The sequence below is a fragment of the Phaethon lepturus genome, unplaced genomic scaffold, assembly GCF_000687285.1.
Source record: "Phaethon lepturus isolate BGI_N335 unplaced genomic scaffold, ASM68728v1 scaffold50142, whole genome shotgun sequence".
NCBI lineage: Eukaryota > Metazoa > Chordata > Aves > Phaethontiformes > Phaethontidae > Phaethon > Phaethon lepturus.
Window position 1 is genome coordinate 69,851 of NW_010525141.1, and position 17,034 is coordinate 86,884.

The following is a 17,034-nucleotide window of genomic DNA, read 5'->3' on the forward strand; positions in this document are numbered from 1 at the left end:
TAGCTGCATCTCCTACAAAGCCTTAATGGTTACCCAGGCCATTTCCAGGAGCTGTCTGAAACAACATCTACTCCTTTTTCTCTGTCCAGCCTTCACCTCCACCCCAACTCCTGTACTATACTGATGCACTGTTGTGCAGCTGTTAATGATACCACTGAAAAAAATCTGTATTTTGTTTCTGTTTTCATTACTTCTTACCCAGCAAAAAGAGCAGCTTTTTGACTGCTGCCTGTGGCTGCTCCCTCAGCTTTGCCAGCCCAAACATTTGCAAAGAGGGAATGCCTTCCCCCTATTGAGAAAAATGGGACAAGAGAGGTGGAAGTAGGAGAACTTCTGAAGGAGTGGGTGTATCTTCATCTTAAAGCCAAGCCCTGGGAAGCTCCTTTTCAAACTCTGCCTTCAGAAGGTATTTCTACCCTGGCTTCTTACAGAAATTAAGCTTATATGAACTTGCTGACATTATCCATGTGTTTATTTCCTTTTAATAACTTGAGAACACTTTGGTCGATTCTTACTAAAACATCACAGATGCAGAGCTCTCAGAAATACTATGTACATAACAAATGTTTTCTAGAAACAGGCACCAGACAATGATCTTAAAGTCAAGACTACAAGAAAGCTGACTACATGAATTCATGCTTTACTATCTACCAGAGAAGCAGTCAACAAGAATCCCTTTACAAAGGTCTCACAGAAAAAAAGCCAAACTAGAACTAACACCTTGTTAGACATCAGGATTAGCTAACCTCAAAACACAAATCCACTGAAGAAACAGACCTGTTTAATTCCACTGTTTACATTTATAGTATTAAATACCATTTAAATATTAAATACTATTAATACTACTTATACTACTAAATACAGGTAAGCGTTTGGGAATAAATCAGCTAGGAGCTGCAAGTTCACTGACATCAACAGAAATAAATTTAAAACACTATTAATAGTGCAAAATTAACAAAATAAATTGGAAAATCCAGCCTTTGTAGCCTGGTAGGACACAAATAATAACGGTATGACAAGCAATGCCAGTGGAACACATATACCAGGCATGCCTTCTTGTGCCACAAAGGACTTCTCCACAGTATCTTCCTAATTCCAGAATCGAAGTAAATTATTACTGTAATTCAACATAAGGAAGACAGATCACCAAAACCTGTAATGAAACATCTATCTTCATATTTTCTTGAGGACAATTTTCATAGCAACATACATACAGAAATTTTATCTCACTAGTTCTATGCAAAGTAGTATCATGAAATGAAGGTTTTGGGAAAGGTGTTGGAAGATAAATTTAATTTTCTTTTAAAAGGTAGTACCATTTGATTCCTAAGACTGAGTGTTTGCTTTCCTTAACTGTAAATATTTCCAGAAAGGAACTCCTATTACAGTGAAATTCTTTTGCTACTCTGAAGACAGTATAAAGATATGTTCAAATTAAAACTGAATATGCTGGAGGCATGTAATTTTTATCTTGAATTTTAATGTCAGGAACATTCCAGAGGGACAGACTGCAGTTTTTATACACATATTTTTGCAAACCCAAATTTTCTAGTATAATTGTTTGTATGCAGAAATACGTCTCACTAGCTAAAAAAAAAAAAAAAGAAAGAAAGAAAAGGAGTAAGTGGAACTGGAAATTAGCTGAGTACCACTTATATTTAACACAACAAAATAAATTGCAAGGCTGCATATGTGGTTCGTTCCTCAATTAAGGACTTCTATGAAACAAAAGATTACCTGGAACATGAAGTAATACACAACTGTACTGAAGTCAAACATAATTAAATCCACACTACGAGCTCAGCAGCTAAAGAGCACACAAGTATACATATCGAGGTCTTCAATTATGCATGTGTGCTTTGAAAACACATCTAAAAAGATCCACTGGGTATTGCAATAACCAGATGCTCAATATTTTATTAAATCTAGCAGTTCATATATACCTAATGTTGTGAACACTGTATTTCATGCCTTTTGAAAAGGAAGTTTATTCAACTAAAAGTCCTCTCTGACTATGCTGGATACATAAAGAATGTGGAAAGCTACATGGTAAAATGCAGATAGTAATCAGTGTATTTAAAGAGTTCAAACACAAACTGCAAAGCCTCTGGGTAGTTCAAAGTCAGCATAAAGCTGTTATTCTCTGAATGAAAATGACTCAATACAGTGAACAGATAGCATGTCGATCAGTTACTTTAGTGCTTCATGAGGATAACACTCTCTAAAAAAATGAAAGACCAATTAAGTTGTTCTTCCATTGATTTTAAGAGGTATTCTGTAAAGTCAATGTTTATTTCTAAAAAAAGGTTAATTTACTACAATTATGGTTAAAATAATGAATGACAAGTATCATTTAACACAGTTCATTTCAGAACTGCACATGAAACTGTCTTTGTTTTTTGCTATTTAAATTCACTTAGGTACGACTAGTGAATGCTGTTTTTTTATGATATGGAAATTATATCAACATTGCTTGATGCTCCTACTAGATATTTTTCAATATAACTTTAATAATATCATCTGATTGAAATAATGTGAAAGAATGTTCTAAAGAAAAGCTGGCTGATTTTAAAGGAAGCAAAAAGATAGCCCACCTTATACCATAAACATATTTTTTTTTTTTTCAATGCAAGCTTGGAAACCTCTCATGTCATTTTTTGTCAAAAAGATATTCCAGAACCTGGGAGTTAAGGAATTCCTTGTGATTTTTAAATGCACGTACATATTTGTATATGTACAATAACATATTTGTACAAAGAGGTAGGAGAAGGATCTCAACTTCCAGTAATTTCTCTGCCTTGTAGTATTTTTCCTCTCCCCTCTGATATGCTTTCTTATTTCTTAAATACATTGTGACACCCCCTTCCTATTTCTAATACAAAGACAGCTGAAGAACTTCCACCTCCTTCCCCACTGCTTCCAAGAGTTCCACGGACAAATCACTGTACTGCACTGCCTGGTAAGCTGCATTTTAAACTGACCATCTCCAAACAACCCACATTTCGAAAGGAACTGATAGTTACCCAGGTACCGCCTTTTCTTTCACATCACATAACAGAGGCTTCTTGCAAGGAGATTTACTTTCTGCATCTTCCTGCTTAGTTGTTTCTGATGCAGTTTTCCCAGATGATCGATTGTGAGCCGAAGATTTCAGACCTACATGACCAGGGCTGGGACATTTTCTGTCACTGTTTGAAACAAATTAACAAAATGTTTAAAACCGAGGGCAGCTGAGTTGTTGTTTAGCTAATTTTCTCTATGGGTAAAAGGTCATTAGTGTAACTGAAGAAATACAAGGGTTTTGTTTGTTTTAAGAAATACGTAGAAGTTTCTCACTTGCCACCAGCAAAACTGTGTACCTTGGATTTTCAGAAATCGCAATACAGAACTCTCTTCCTGATGAAATCAAAAGTAAAATGTTTACAAAATGTTCAACGGGAAGAGAATTTGCCTCGTTATTTTTGATAATAAGCTCTCCACTTCAAGTATTTGTAACACAAGAAAACTTTGAAGTATCATTTTCCTCCTGTCCCTTCTCTCCCTTTCACAACGTACTGTCACGCAGTCAGGACCCTTTAACAGTGTTACTCAGTCTCTCATTCAGGACAATGAAAAAAGCAGCACAGGGCTGTTACTGGCTTCACTGGGACAGTACCTGCACTACCCATCAGAGGTAATTAAGTCACTTCAGATTTCTACAACCCCACAGTTATAAGAACAATCTAACCAGCCAGCACTCCTTAACAGCTGAGCATTTTGTTTTTTAAAGCATGAAGCTGAAACTATCTCCGAGAATGTAATTTAAAATACCATCCACTGAAAATACGTGTCATTACAGTGGGAACTGGAAATCTTCACTACGAACATTCACATTTTCACATTTACATTAATGTAGCTCTTGAAAAGAATGGAAAGCCTCTCTTCTTCTCCCTTCCTTTTTAAATCCTCTGTGCACCCCCACAGCCCAAAATAAGCACGGGAGTCAATGTCCATAATTTCTGATAGCAAATCATCATCTTGGTATCACATCCCTTTGCTTTTTCCCAGTGCTTCTGCTAGAAGCTTCAGCTACAGACTTTAGCATTATTATTGCAAAACTCACTCCCAGTAATTTGATTCCCTACTCCCACAATAATGAGAGAATTCATAGTGGCTATTCTTCAAAGAGCAACAATAATTTACAGTCATGCCAATAAGGCTACCCCAACAAACAAAAGAAACACAAATAATTTTCTTAAGTGAAAGCAACTGGCAAACAATCCATTTTAAATTCCACTTAACCATTTGGTAGTCTAGATAGTTACACTGAAGATGAGATCGAACTCTTGTTACATCATACATAGTAAAATCAGTATTATCTTTCACAGCTCGGTGACCTTTTTGGATAAGCACTGATGAAACCATTTCTTCTCTGTAAATGAAAATGCAGATAAATAGGCAGGCCTTTTAAAACCTTTCGGCCATTACACAATTACAAATTATGTTGCAGAACACTGAAATAAAGTACTGCTGTTAGTCATGGACATCACTTCAATCATAATTACTTGATTACAGGAGAGGTGGATCTTTCACTTGCTTCCATTTTTCTGTTTCTGGGGACAGGACTGGCTGCAGGCATCTCCCCGCTCAACCGGTCAGGTAAGAGGCTTTCTTTGTTCAAGTTCATCTCTGAATACGGGCAGCTGACTGCACTAGAAGTTGAAGAAGAGAAATGCCTCCTTATTCTCAGACACTTTACTGACTTCACTCGGTTCAAATGAAATGACATCAGAGATCAGTTTTCTAGAAGCAGATGCAATCAATTAATATAAAGATTAGGAAAAAAATGCAGCAAGTAGTCATACTTTAAAATGTTAATAAACCCATTGAATAAAAACCTCAACCTGAACGTTTTTCACATTTCTTTTTGACAGCAACTTATGTAACACAAATTGTATTAATTTATATTACAGCATACATTCTGGAAAACTGCTTGATGAATGTTTAGCCTGCTCTCTCATAGATTTAATGGTATTTTATATGTAATATAACAGGGTGCCTTTGACTATACCCACCTCTCTCCAAACAAAATCATATTCCCATGGATATTTTTCCTGCAAAGGAGGGTATTTCTATTATGAAATGTCCAGACAGAAGCTGGATTGCAAGGGCACAGGATGAGGAATGCCACACATCCTCTTACTGCAGTGAATGCCCCATCTTCGCAAATACCATTTTGTGATATTCCATTAAAAGTCTGTGATATTTTCACAGTCTTTCTTATCATTCAACACTCCCTATTTCACTACACTGCAACTAGAGAGAATCTGACACTGTGCTTTGAAAATGACTTGTAAATATTACTCTAGTAGATGTGAAAGTCATATCTCCTACAAGAGTTAGGAAAGGGAAGAATTGCAACACAAATCACACTGGGCTGAACTAGGATTTTGTCTTTAGAAGAATGCAGTGCAATGTTCAACTCATTAGTCAGGCTACATACTCACACTTCAAAGACAATAGCCCAAATTCTGGAAGTTATGTATATGCCACAATAGTGAGTAACAACCTGCTCAGTTTTCAAATCTCTAAGATATAAGTAATGCTCTATGTGTGGCTCATGAGCCATGACACTAACTATAATCTAAAATTATGCTTTTCTACTCACCTGTATTATTACAAGGACTTCTAGAATGGTAAAATGTAAAAAACCTACATCCTGGGATTTTGTTTATTATCTTTTCAAGAATGTAACTATCTGTCTTTCCATAAACTACTGCAATGTTGTATTTGTTTCACTGATTGTTACATGCATCATCTCCAAACAGAAGTAATATAAGCAAGTCTACCTTGCCAGCCATATGCCCTGCCACCTCCATATTACAAAAACTAAACAGAAAACCAACAGATTTCATTATCATGTTTGTTTTACAAAGCATAGAATAAAAAAAGGCCTTTTATTCAACATATGCCATACATTCTCCTTTTCCTTTACCAATGAAGCTTTGCGTTCACAATGTGTATGAATCAACTTCTATCATGAGATTGGACCAATATTAGTAACTTACTTTCAGTCTTACCAACATGAACAAAAAGCTGGTGGAAATTTACATTGCTCTCAACACTAGCATAAAAGGAGAAAGTTCCTTAAGGCTACACAGGCCAAGTCAGTCAACCCTTGCTGGGGTCATTGACACAGGAGTCCAACAGTGTGTCTGGTTTAGTCAGTTGGTTCATTTGAAAACAAGACAGTATCAATCTTTTTCAAATCCTTGTATAGCCATGCTGAACTTCAATTAGGAGGAAAAACATGCCAGCAGAATATGATTTCTGCCCTTCTAATCAAGAAGAAATCCCTGTTTAAGGCCATTCCAAGCAGATGGTGTTCCACAACAGCCTGTACAGTGTTTTCAAGGGACACAGAGCCATCCATCCCCAGAGGATCTACACAGGACAATTATTTTTGCTGCCTTCTGAGGAACTGGGTGGTAGTCCCAGCACCTCCTCTGAGATACAGGCACTGAAGTTTTTTGCCATGGGAACCTTCATCCCAGAAGTTTACATAGCAGAATAAGATACAGACTCTAAAGCACTACACTTGAAATAGGGTATTTTTTTTGTCCATGAAAATGTTTTAAAGACATGGAACAGAACATACGAAGAAAAATTTAACTTGGGAGCATTTAACTTTTATTTCTACTTTCTCTGAAGCAGAATTTGGCATTTTATTTTAGATTTATTTATATACCTCTACTTACATTTATTTTTCAACCTACTGGTTTTGTCTGCCTTAGGACTAGCCTCTGCCACATGTCTTGAAAGAACAAAAAAACATGAACTGAAAGATGGGGAAGAAAAGAGGAAAACTAGGAAAGACAGGAAGTTGTTTTATATTCTCGATTCTTTGTACTGCTCCATCTATCACAATGAAGTCTTTTTTCACTTTCAAATGAACTACAAGATGAAAGATACATGCTTCTATTCAGAAAAAGCTTTTAAGAAGCCAGTGCTAGTAGGATTTAAGTTCTTGCTGTGACAAACTCATACCACTGTGATGAAATACAGTTATCAGAAACTCAAGAATATATTGGTTAATCTCAGTTCTGCCATTGCTGTAAGGCAAAGCGTGCAATCTTCTTTTGGTTTCGTATGCTCAAAGAGGCATTTTGAGGCTTAGTGTTTTTAAGCAGTTAGAGGGTTGTCTCAAGGAAACGCTAAACACTACCAATGTGGTATTTAACTTCAGTCATGTATTATTAAACAAGTCTTACACCACAATTAAATCTGACAATACAATTTCATTTACCAAAATCATTAATATGTTTTAAATTAAAAACCAAGAAAATTCAGTCCTTCATTAGAACTTGCCTGTTTATATACTTCATTTTCCTTTGGTATTTTCTAGAAAAATAGAAGTTGAATGACAATTTCAGGTAACAATGGTTATAGTATTAACAATGCTTTAGAACACTAGATTCAGATGAGTTTTTCTTTGTAATTAATTATCTGAGTTGCTCTATCATTTTTTAAAAACTCCTTGATAGTCCTTTGATGTTACTATTGCTTGGGGCAACGAAAAGAACCCTCAAAGTTTCCCCTGGTAGCTTTGTTTCAACAAAACACAGCATGAACGAGCCTGTGTGTGAGTTACATGGCTTAAGATCAATCAGCAAGTCCTCCTGAATCTCAATGCCTCCAGCCTTCAGTTCAGTTTAACTGTCTACTACAAAGAATAAAAAATTAAACTTGTTATTCCTACATAATAGAAGTATTTGCTTTATACAGGAATGTAAGTTTTAGAGACAACTCATCTCAAGGGCTTAGAAGTCTTGATGTTTAAGTTATTTCATATTAAGTTAGGATTTTTAACTGTACTGTCAACTTAAACCTGGATTTCTACTCCAGCTTGCAGTTTGTCTTAGCACACGGTAAGTTCAGAAGCCAGTTTCCAAAATGATCAGTTGTCCTTGACTTGGGGGTACCAAGGTCTGCCAGAGGCAGAGGGAACATGGCAAGAAGCAGAAGCAGCAGCAGGTACCCAGTTTGAAGCCTCTACTGTACATCTGACAGGCCTGTACACTCTCCAGTGCTGCATTATGTTTGGTAAAAGAACATTAATACTGAAGTATTTTTTTATATAGATTACTAGTCTTTATGACTGCTTGGAATATTTTGCAAACCTGTGTGAAGCCACGGACAGTCTCCTGGTTTAGCTGTACTGGTTGGAAATGTGACCAACCCCAGCTCCTCATTGCCTTTCAGGTGCAGGTTATTGCCAAGCACTGCCAAGGGATGAGTCTGCATGGCAGCTCCAGGCAAATTCACCCGGATTTGCTCAAATTATCCTCCTTGATGGGTTAAACAAATAGATCAGACTAACTGATGGGTTAGGGTTTATCTAAAGCAGCCTATGTCCAGATGACCACAATCTGCTGGTAGTGATACATGATTAGCAAGAAACCTCCAGCGAAAAGGTCCTGACAACATCTGGGGGATATATTCTTTTTTTTTTTGGCTGGATTTTTGTTAAGTGATGTCTTTACTTCAGTTGACTTTATGAAAACATTTTGAAAATTAGTCTGGAAAGAAGTGATACAAATGTTCTCTTTCACAATTTACAACACGTGTTTATCATCAAAGCATTCTTTTTTATGAGAAAGCTGCTTTAACTGTCTAAACCTGACTTAAGAGTAGCTTGTAACGGATTTGCCTGGGGCCAATGACCTTACAAAAAAGATAAAATGAAACTTGAGACTGGCACCAAAATCAGATGAGAATTACTTCAAAAGACACTGAACGAATAGATGTGACATCCTGCTGAGCTGAAGTTTCCTGTGTTTCTGTGCTGCAGTTCTCTTAGAACACACCCTCTACCACCGCACATTCAGTTCAACTTACATGTAACGCATGTAAAAGTTTCTGGTAAAAATCTTTATTCATGGAGAGCTGACCCAAAACACTAATGACCTGTTTACAACTGACCACTTCGCATTACTGCTTGAACTTGAAAATTATTGCATGCACTAAACATCAGAGGGCATACAATTCATCATAAACATGCAAGTAATCTGCATAATGCTACCAAACCTGCACATCAGTCTCAGTTTCAAGTGCGCAGCACAAAACCCTAGATCAGCTGGTGATAGATACCAAGTCCTTATTATCATTACATTTTCCAAAAAGTAAATGCTTTAACTCAACTACATAATTAATCACCGAGGCTTTCATCTGGTTCCCATGAACAAGCTCTCAAAATTATTTCAGAACTACTTAGCATTTTAAATTATCATCTTTTCTGCACACAGGCATTTATGCTGTAGACAGACATTGCACCTCATCATGAAAAAAAAAGATAAGCATGGTTAAATACATTTCAAGGTTGACAAGATAAAAGAGCCAAGGGACTTCTACCTGACGTGGATAATTATATTAATTTCAAAATGACTTTGTTAATTCAGGAAAAATGTGATGGTACAATGTTAGAATTTTTGGGGTGACCTGGACCCTGAAGTCTGTAGACTCCAGGTAAATAATAAATCTCATCATTTTCCTCAGAAATGCTCAAGAAAAAAAATGTAGTATCAGCACAGAGGGCAAACCAATATAGTTAGTGAATAAGATATTCAATGGTGTTAATTTATGTGCTATGAAACAGCAAATGCCTGTCTTATGATCAACAAAATCTCTCTGGTTATATTTTTATCCCTTAGAATTATCAGTTAATGTGCAAATAAGAGGATTGATAAGATCGCAGTAAAAATAGAATACAATAGATTGCCATGAGTTTATTTCTTTTCTTCATATTCAGATGAGTAAGTATAACAACTTTAAATACCATGGAAAATCTAGTTATAAAAGCAAAGGTTACATGAACTACCTAGACATATAGCTCATTCCTTCCCCGTGAAACGTTGTAAGTTTTAGTGCTGACGTTTATTTAGAGAGATCATAAATTAAAACCTTTTCTGACACATTCACTTATAGGGGTTTGGTTTTGTTTCAAGTTTCAGCCCTGGGCTAAGAATGGGTATGTTCACCTGATTCTAAGTAACTGAGATAGAACATGGAAAGGAATTGGAATTTATTGCCTCACAGGTAATTAATAAACTAATTAATGCATTAATAAATCACATAAGACTCCGAATACTGGAATATGAAATAAAATGGGTTTCAGCTAAGCAGTCACAAAGCTTTTTATGCAAGTCTAGTTTATGTCACATTAACAGTGGACTAAGAACACGAATGCAGTAGGTTACCATATGCTAACTGAAGGATGGTAACCTCTTAAGTACTGGCTTGACTATTTAAGGAGTCATCCTACTGATTGAGTGCAACAAAGCTTCTCATAAGGGAAGATAGAAAAACAAAAAATTAAACCAGAGAAAAAGAACATGCACAGAAAATGACAAAAGGAAAAGGGTGAGAATAATCTGAAAGACATCAATGCCGCATACTGTGTCATGACAACACCACCACAGTTCATACTGCCACAGGTTTTGTCACTGCAGCTAACCTAGCCATGTCCCTTCCTGGAGATAAAGCCTGTACTAGCATCACAAGTTCTTCTGCCTCCTAACACCACAAACACAATGCAGGTAGGAAAGAATTTCTCGCAGCAGAAGATGCCTTTTGCACACTAAACATGTAACAACACAGTAGTTTTGCTGGCAGGTATCTTTGTTAGGGATGAGTCAGGACTTCAACCAGTGCTGATATGCCATCAAAACCCTGTAGCATAATTCTAGTCAATGGGATATAATCCTCTTACCAAAACCATGAAAAGACTGCAGAGACAGTTCGTGGATCATGGTAGTTTAACAACATACTTAAAAAACATGAATAAACAAATAACCAAAGAGCAATCCTCTAACCATACCAGAGCAGAAAGCATGAAGTGATACGACATTCGAGGACTGTACAACTCTGTAATGGAAAAATTCCAAGAAAACTTCTGGAAGCTCTGATTTGAAAAAAGGTAATAGGATGATATTTATGATACTTAATTCTCAACTTAGCATGTTATATTAACTGTATATCCCTTCCGGAAATATTCAGGGTTTACCTCATACTGTAAATATTTTAAAAATAATAACATTTTGACCTAGTAAATGTTTCCCATTTACGCTGTCATTGTCTCTCTGTCCCCCATTCCATTCTCCCATGCTGCTGCTCTCCCTATGTCAAGTCTCCTCAAGGACAACTTGGGCTGTCCACATTTCTGTTTTATATTTCAGAAGGTGTTCAACAAAAACATCTTTAAAAATACTAGGTACAAACAGAAAGTTGTTCAGGCTGTCATTTGGGAATACATCGATGGGAATTTCCTTTTTAGCATTTTTCCATGCCAATAAGCAAATCCTCACCCCTACCAACCATGCAGAACAAAAACATCCAAGCCATAATAACATTAGTGACCTCATATTTCAAAAGGTTCAAAAGTTATTGCTTTATACATATCTGTCTATAACATTTTGCAATCTGAACAGCAAGCCAAGGAAGCCTCATAGGAACAAAATATAGAGTAACTGAATCTATCAATTGTGACAAAAAATTATGTTTGACAAATCTTATCTCGGCACACCCTGGTGAAATGAAGTTACAGATTGCTAATGTTTATTTCAGCATGCTCACCATGGCAACTGAAATCACTGCAAATTCAGGTTTACAAGATTTCCTAATTTTTTGCAGCTTGGACTTGTTTTCTTGTGAACAACAATTAAAAAAATCATGTGCCTACATCACTCAATTGAAAGAATAAAATTACAGTTATATAGCACATACCTATGATGGACGATATGTCTTGCTCTTTTAATGTGCCCAACTCCTTTACACCCTGCTGTGGGACACCCTCCATGCTCTAAAGCTTCCACCAGTTCCAAGGGACCTGCACGTCAGGGGAAATTACATATGAGATTAAAAAAAAAAAGTATCTAATCTTTTAAAGTTATATAAATACGCAGAAATGCCAGAGTATCATACTAAACACAAAGAAGAAATAAGTGAATAAATTTTAAAAAGTACTTTAAAAATGCATTCTGCAAAAGCAGGATGGAGATTCAAACGACCTAACCCACTGGAGAAATAATTTTATTCTGTGTGAGTAAATCTCTACAGGAAAGTTACATCTATATAAAGAATGCAAATCTTGGAGGAACTGTATGACTTCAAATTTATCTCGTATTAACTGCATGTAGTTTGAGCCTGGTTGTTTTGCAAGAGCACAGATAAAGTAAGTTACCCTGCTGTTCCTGAAGACAGGGGTCTGTTCATAATGGGTACTGACCTTCTCCATTTTTAGCTCAAGTTTTCCAGTGAACAAGACATGAAAACAAAGGCTGAAAACACTACCAAAAAGCACCAGAGATTTTTGTCATTTTTACTTATCTGAATTTATGTGCCTATGTTCATCAACCTGTAACAATGACGCCTGCAGATACATTAAAGCATGTAGCTGTCAAAACTAGCTTTGACACTCAAGCAAACATAGTATATAAACCATAGTTTCATAGCAAGTGAGAGAGAGACTCCAGTATATGGAGCTGAAAATACCCGCTGCACATCTGCAAACATGCACTGTCTCTCTAGTACTGGTTTTACTTGAAAAGTATATGAACTTCTATCTCCCCCTACAGATAACAATACTGACACAAAAAGGTCTATTTAAATAAATTTTCCTAGAATTATTACAATTAGGACAGTCCAAAAGCATTTTTAAACAAATGTCCGAACTATGTTAATGTTACAACACTATGACTACACTGAAGTCCAAAGACTTCTGTAGGTTTTAAAATGGTATAATGGATGAGAGAACAGAGAATTTTCTCTTTTCTACTTTTATGCAAAATTGATGCCTATAACGTAACAAGTTAGTGGACTCAGAGGAAGAGTTAACATAATAGGGATGCTTTTATAAAGGGAAGTCCTGCCTCACTGATGCTCTGGTTTTGCAAAAATTAGCTCCCTACAAACGTTCTCTCTTCACTTAAAAACTTCAAACTCTCTAAAAATGCAATTTAAAAGAGCTGCAGCTGGCTGTCCAGATTTAAGCAAGAAGCTGCTGCTTGCGTCACTGTGAAACGGTATTAAAATCGACACCAATACATGGCTCTTAATTCCCTAATTGCTATCAAAAAGGTCATAATCCATCATGATGACTTCACTACATCTTAAGAGAAAACACTATGAATATGTAAATACGGGGAGCATAAAACCATAATGATGATTGCTCTAGACTAATATTGCTAACATAGTGCAGCGTCCACACAAAGCTGCTAGTGTTAAAGTCAAGGATCTGGACCACATCATTAAAAGGACTATCTTACTGACTGAGGAAAAAATATTGTCTCTTGCAAAGTATTTTCTTCCCTCCTTCTGAAACACTTTCACAAAGCTTGAAATGCACTTTAACTTACTTGGAAACAATATTAATATTTTCATAATATTCTATATTCTATACCATATTCTATGGTAATACAAAGTCATATTGTTAGAAGAATATATTATTCAGTAATCATCAGATTTTAATAGTATTTGTACAGTTAACTATTCTTTTTCTATTTAATAGACAGTCGCCTTCCCTCTTGCCACATTGCCAATCTTTGTTTTTGTAGCTTAACTAGTATCAAAAAGTCACTTCCACCAGTCACATCCTAAAAGAGATGAACAGTGCCTCCTACACCACCACCTAGAGCAGATGACGTGTTGTATGTGACGGGCATCTGTATTTTGTTTCTTTTAAGGTCTCCAACAAAATGAACTTATGTATTTTATACTCCTACCTAGGCTGTGATTTTTTTTTTTCCCTAAATCTTAGGCAATAGAAATGTCGCAACCTTATTCAGCTCTTTTGCCATATGATATAGTTTTATTTATGTGGCCACAGACTACTTTTTCCCACCAGACTGTTCCTTCATTCAGCACACAGGACACACATGTCAGATTAAGAAGCAGATATGCAGCATCCTCTCTTCTCATCATTCACTTTGTGCTTTGGCACTTACAGCACTCTCTTCAGACTCTGCTTTGAAGGCAGAATGATTAACTTCCTAACAGGCAGTCATCACTATGCCACTGCAGTGCTCAGAAAACTAACGAATATACCCTGATCATGCTCTGGATAGAAAACACTTCTTCTTGACATTTTAGAGGTGCTGAATTGAGGTACTGAGATTTTCAGGTAACACATTCACACAATCTGTGTGCGCCTTATCCTAGTTATTTTACATTTAATTTTTTCAGAGTATTTGGCATTGCTCAGCATTTTTTATTTTCCAAGCACAGCTCTTTTTCATCTCAGTTACAGCTGTGAACAGTCAGCACTTGTGCAAACCATACCTCAGAGTCACAATATAAAACAATCTCAGACAAGAGCAGTCAATTAAAAATCATCTGTTTGAAGTTTGGCTAAGGTCATTTCACTACCATTATCCAGAAACACAATTGCATAGGCAGGGTTATCTTTACCACAAAAGTCTCTTCTCCCTGCAACCTTCAGTCTCATTTATGACAGACCTCCCACTTCAACAAGTAAAACAAAATCCCCAGAGAGTGAAAGCCAGTGAATACAGTTTTGTTATTGGTACCATGCTTTATCTTCAATGTGGGCACATTAACCCCTCTTTGCTCAGCTGAAGAAGAAAAGGAAATTAGCTGGTTTTGAGGATTTGCCACAGCATTTGAAAGGAGTGCCTTCTCAGTGCAGTCTGGACTCCTTTGAGCTATAAAGCGCAGTAACCTTCAAGAGGATGAGGATAGAAGATTTTAAGAGTGATACCCTATCCCTACTGGGTGCCACAGAAGTTTCATCATTGGCTTTGAGAGGGCCAGGATTTTACACAACAGACCTTTATCATTACTTCAAGTTTTGACTGTGGTTCTTATGCATACGGAGAAACATTTTATTTCCATCACAGTAAGGGTCCATAAAGCTATCTACTAAAAAGTGATTAATTACTGACTGTTGATATTGCACCAAATGTCACATTTACATTATTTTGCATATCCTAGTTGCTACTTTTCCTTGGATGGCACTGGCAGGGAAGAAGATAGCACAGTACACATGCCTTTTAACATCATTACATTACAATGTGTTTTCTCTTACTAAGTGGGGGCTGAAGAGGGTGTCCAGTTTTTGTACACCAGCCTGCAGGATGGATATCAGCGCTATCTACATCAGTCCAATAATCATAAATACTATCCCAGCCATCAAAATGGACCTAAAATCAAAAAGGAGAACAATACACTTTAGATCAGAAAATTTCTCTATAAAACCAGTTTCCCTAAGTAATCTCTAAAAATGACATGTCCATTACAGAAGGCACTTTAAGAAAACTTACATGGAAAATACATGTACATTGGATTCTGGACCCAGTCATACTCTCACTGAAGTAAAGAGAGAGGTGTCATTTGGTTGTTTACTATGTCTTGTATCATCAGGCTCAAATCCCAGGAATAAAGCAGGACAAGTTTAGTTCTCACGTTAATACTTAAATTCTACCTTTTTTTTCTCTCTCAAAAACCCCCCAAATTCAAACATTTTTTAATCTCCTGTTAGAACAGGATTTAAGAATAACAGAGCAGTAAGCAAAGGACTAAAAAAATTGCATTTATCCATAAAAACCTCCAAACAAATCCCCCCAACATACAAGTAACAATTTTACTAAAATCAGACTGTACAGGATAAGGAGTTGAAACTGAAGAGAATGTTACTGCCCAGAAAAGCACCAGTATGGGCTACACATGCAGTTTTTTCAGGTGAAAACCAAGTATCTCCAAATCTCACTTGACCTCTGTACTAGTAAATAGCTCACATCTCTTATGCACGTACTCACAGATACATATGAACAGAGCTCTTTCAACATATGCTAGAGTCAAATTACCACCCCAGAAGTTACAAATCCTGTCATTTTAATAAATTAAGACTGGAGAAGGGTGGGTTTTGTTTGTTTTGGGGTGGTTTTTTTTCATGACCAACTTAAAAGTTTAGATAGAAAATGTGTAGGTGTGAAGATACTAGTTCTGATGACTCCCTACCACCAGTTAATTCAGATTCAAAATGAAATGTCAGCTACATTCCTGAGAAATACCAGGTATGCCTAATAAATCTGTACAGACTGCAAACACAAGTACCCTTCATATCCATCTAAGTGGATATCTGGAATATGCTAGCCCTTCTAACAATTAAGGGCTTCGGAGCGTAAACTGGTTCTGTACAATAAAAGAAAAATTATTCAAGTATACAACTTCTGGAAAAATGCATTTTCTGGAAAAGACATTATCTGAGATTAATCAAATCTAAAGTCCATAATTAATATAAACTTCAGAATTGAAGAAGGCACTGACAAGGAACAAGAGATCAGGGTTATTTTTTCCTATCTCACATCTCGCTCCTCTCCCTGGCATTTTATAGAGACAGATTCAATTAACCCAGGCCAAATATTTTATGGGCCCTAATACAAATATTATAGCAACCTTTTGATACTTGGTATTAAATCATCACATTTCTTGATAGAGTAGACAGCTGTCTCACATCAACTATTCCCAAAGTCATTTCCCAACATATTCAACTCTGCTCTCTAATTACCTATGTCAGCAAATACAACAAAGAGGATAATACAACAACCCCTTCCAAAGGAATTATACGCATATTAATCAGTGAAAAGAATAAGCAAAAGGTTAGCAGGACTCAGCAATATGACTCATTTCCTCATGTCCTTAATTTTACAACTAGAGGATTTTGGTTTTACAAAGTACGTATCAGTCACTCAAGCAAGATAGTACAGCAAGACAGAGAAACTTACTTTTATTCTATAATCATCAGTATCTACAATAGTTGCTACTCTGATAAATACTGGATTTCTCTTGTCAACCACTTCAAGTTTCATGTTTTTCTGAAAGCCATGAGAAGGTTTCTAGAAAAAAAGAACAGTATTATGTGAAAGAGAAGAAAACCTCAAAAATCTCATAAAATTGTAAAGTATATGAAATCCATACAATAACTTTCTGCCTTAATTTTCTCAAAAATTAAGCCTCCCCTCCCCCCCATCCAAGCATAAA

At 36.3% G+C, this 17,034-nt stretch overlaps 1 protein-coding gene across 1 annotated transcript in view; it reads right to left on the reverse strand.

Annotated features, from left to right (window-relative positions):
* The window catches only part of L3MBTL3 (l(3)mbt-like 3 (Drosophila)), a gene marked incomplete at its 5' end in the record, with an annotated part of 40,037 nt that overhangs the window by 9,946 nt on the left and 13,057 nt on the right, over positions 1-17,034 (reverse strand). Inside the window, 5 exons of the mRNA XM_010282636.1 lie at positions 3,024-3,188; positions 4,545-4,691; positions 11,761-11,863; positions 15,080-15,194; positions 16,779-16,889. Of these exons, the coding sequence (XP_010280938.1) occupies positions 3,024-3,188; positions 4,545-4,691; positions 11,761-11,863; positions 15,080-15,194; positions 16,779-16,889 (641 nt within the window). The remainder of the gene's footprint in view (positions 1-3,023; positions 3,189-4,544; positions 4,692-11,760; positions 11,864-15,079; positions 15,195-16,778; positions 16,890-17,034) is intronic.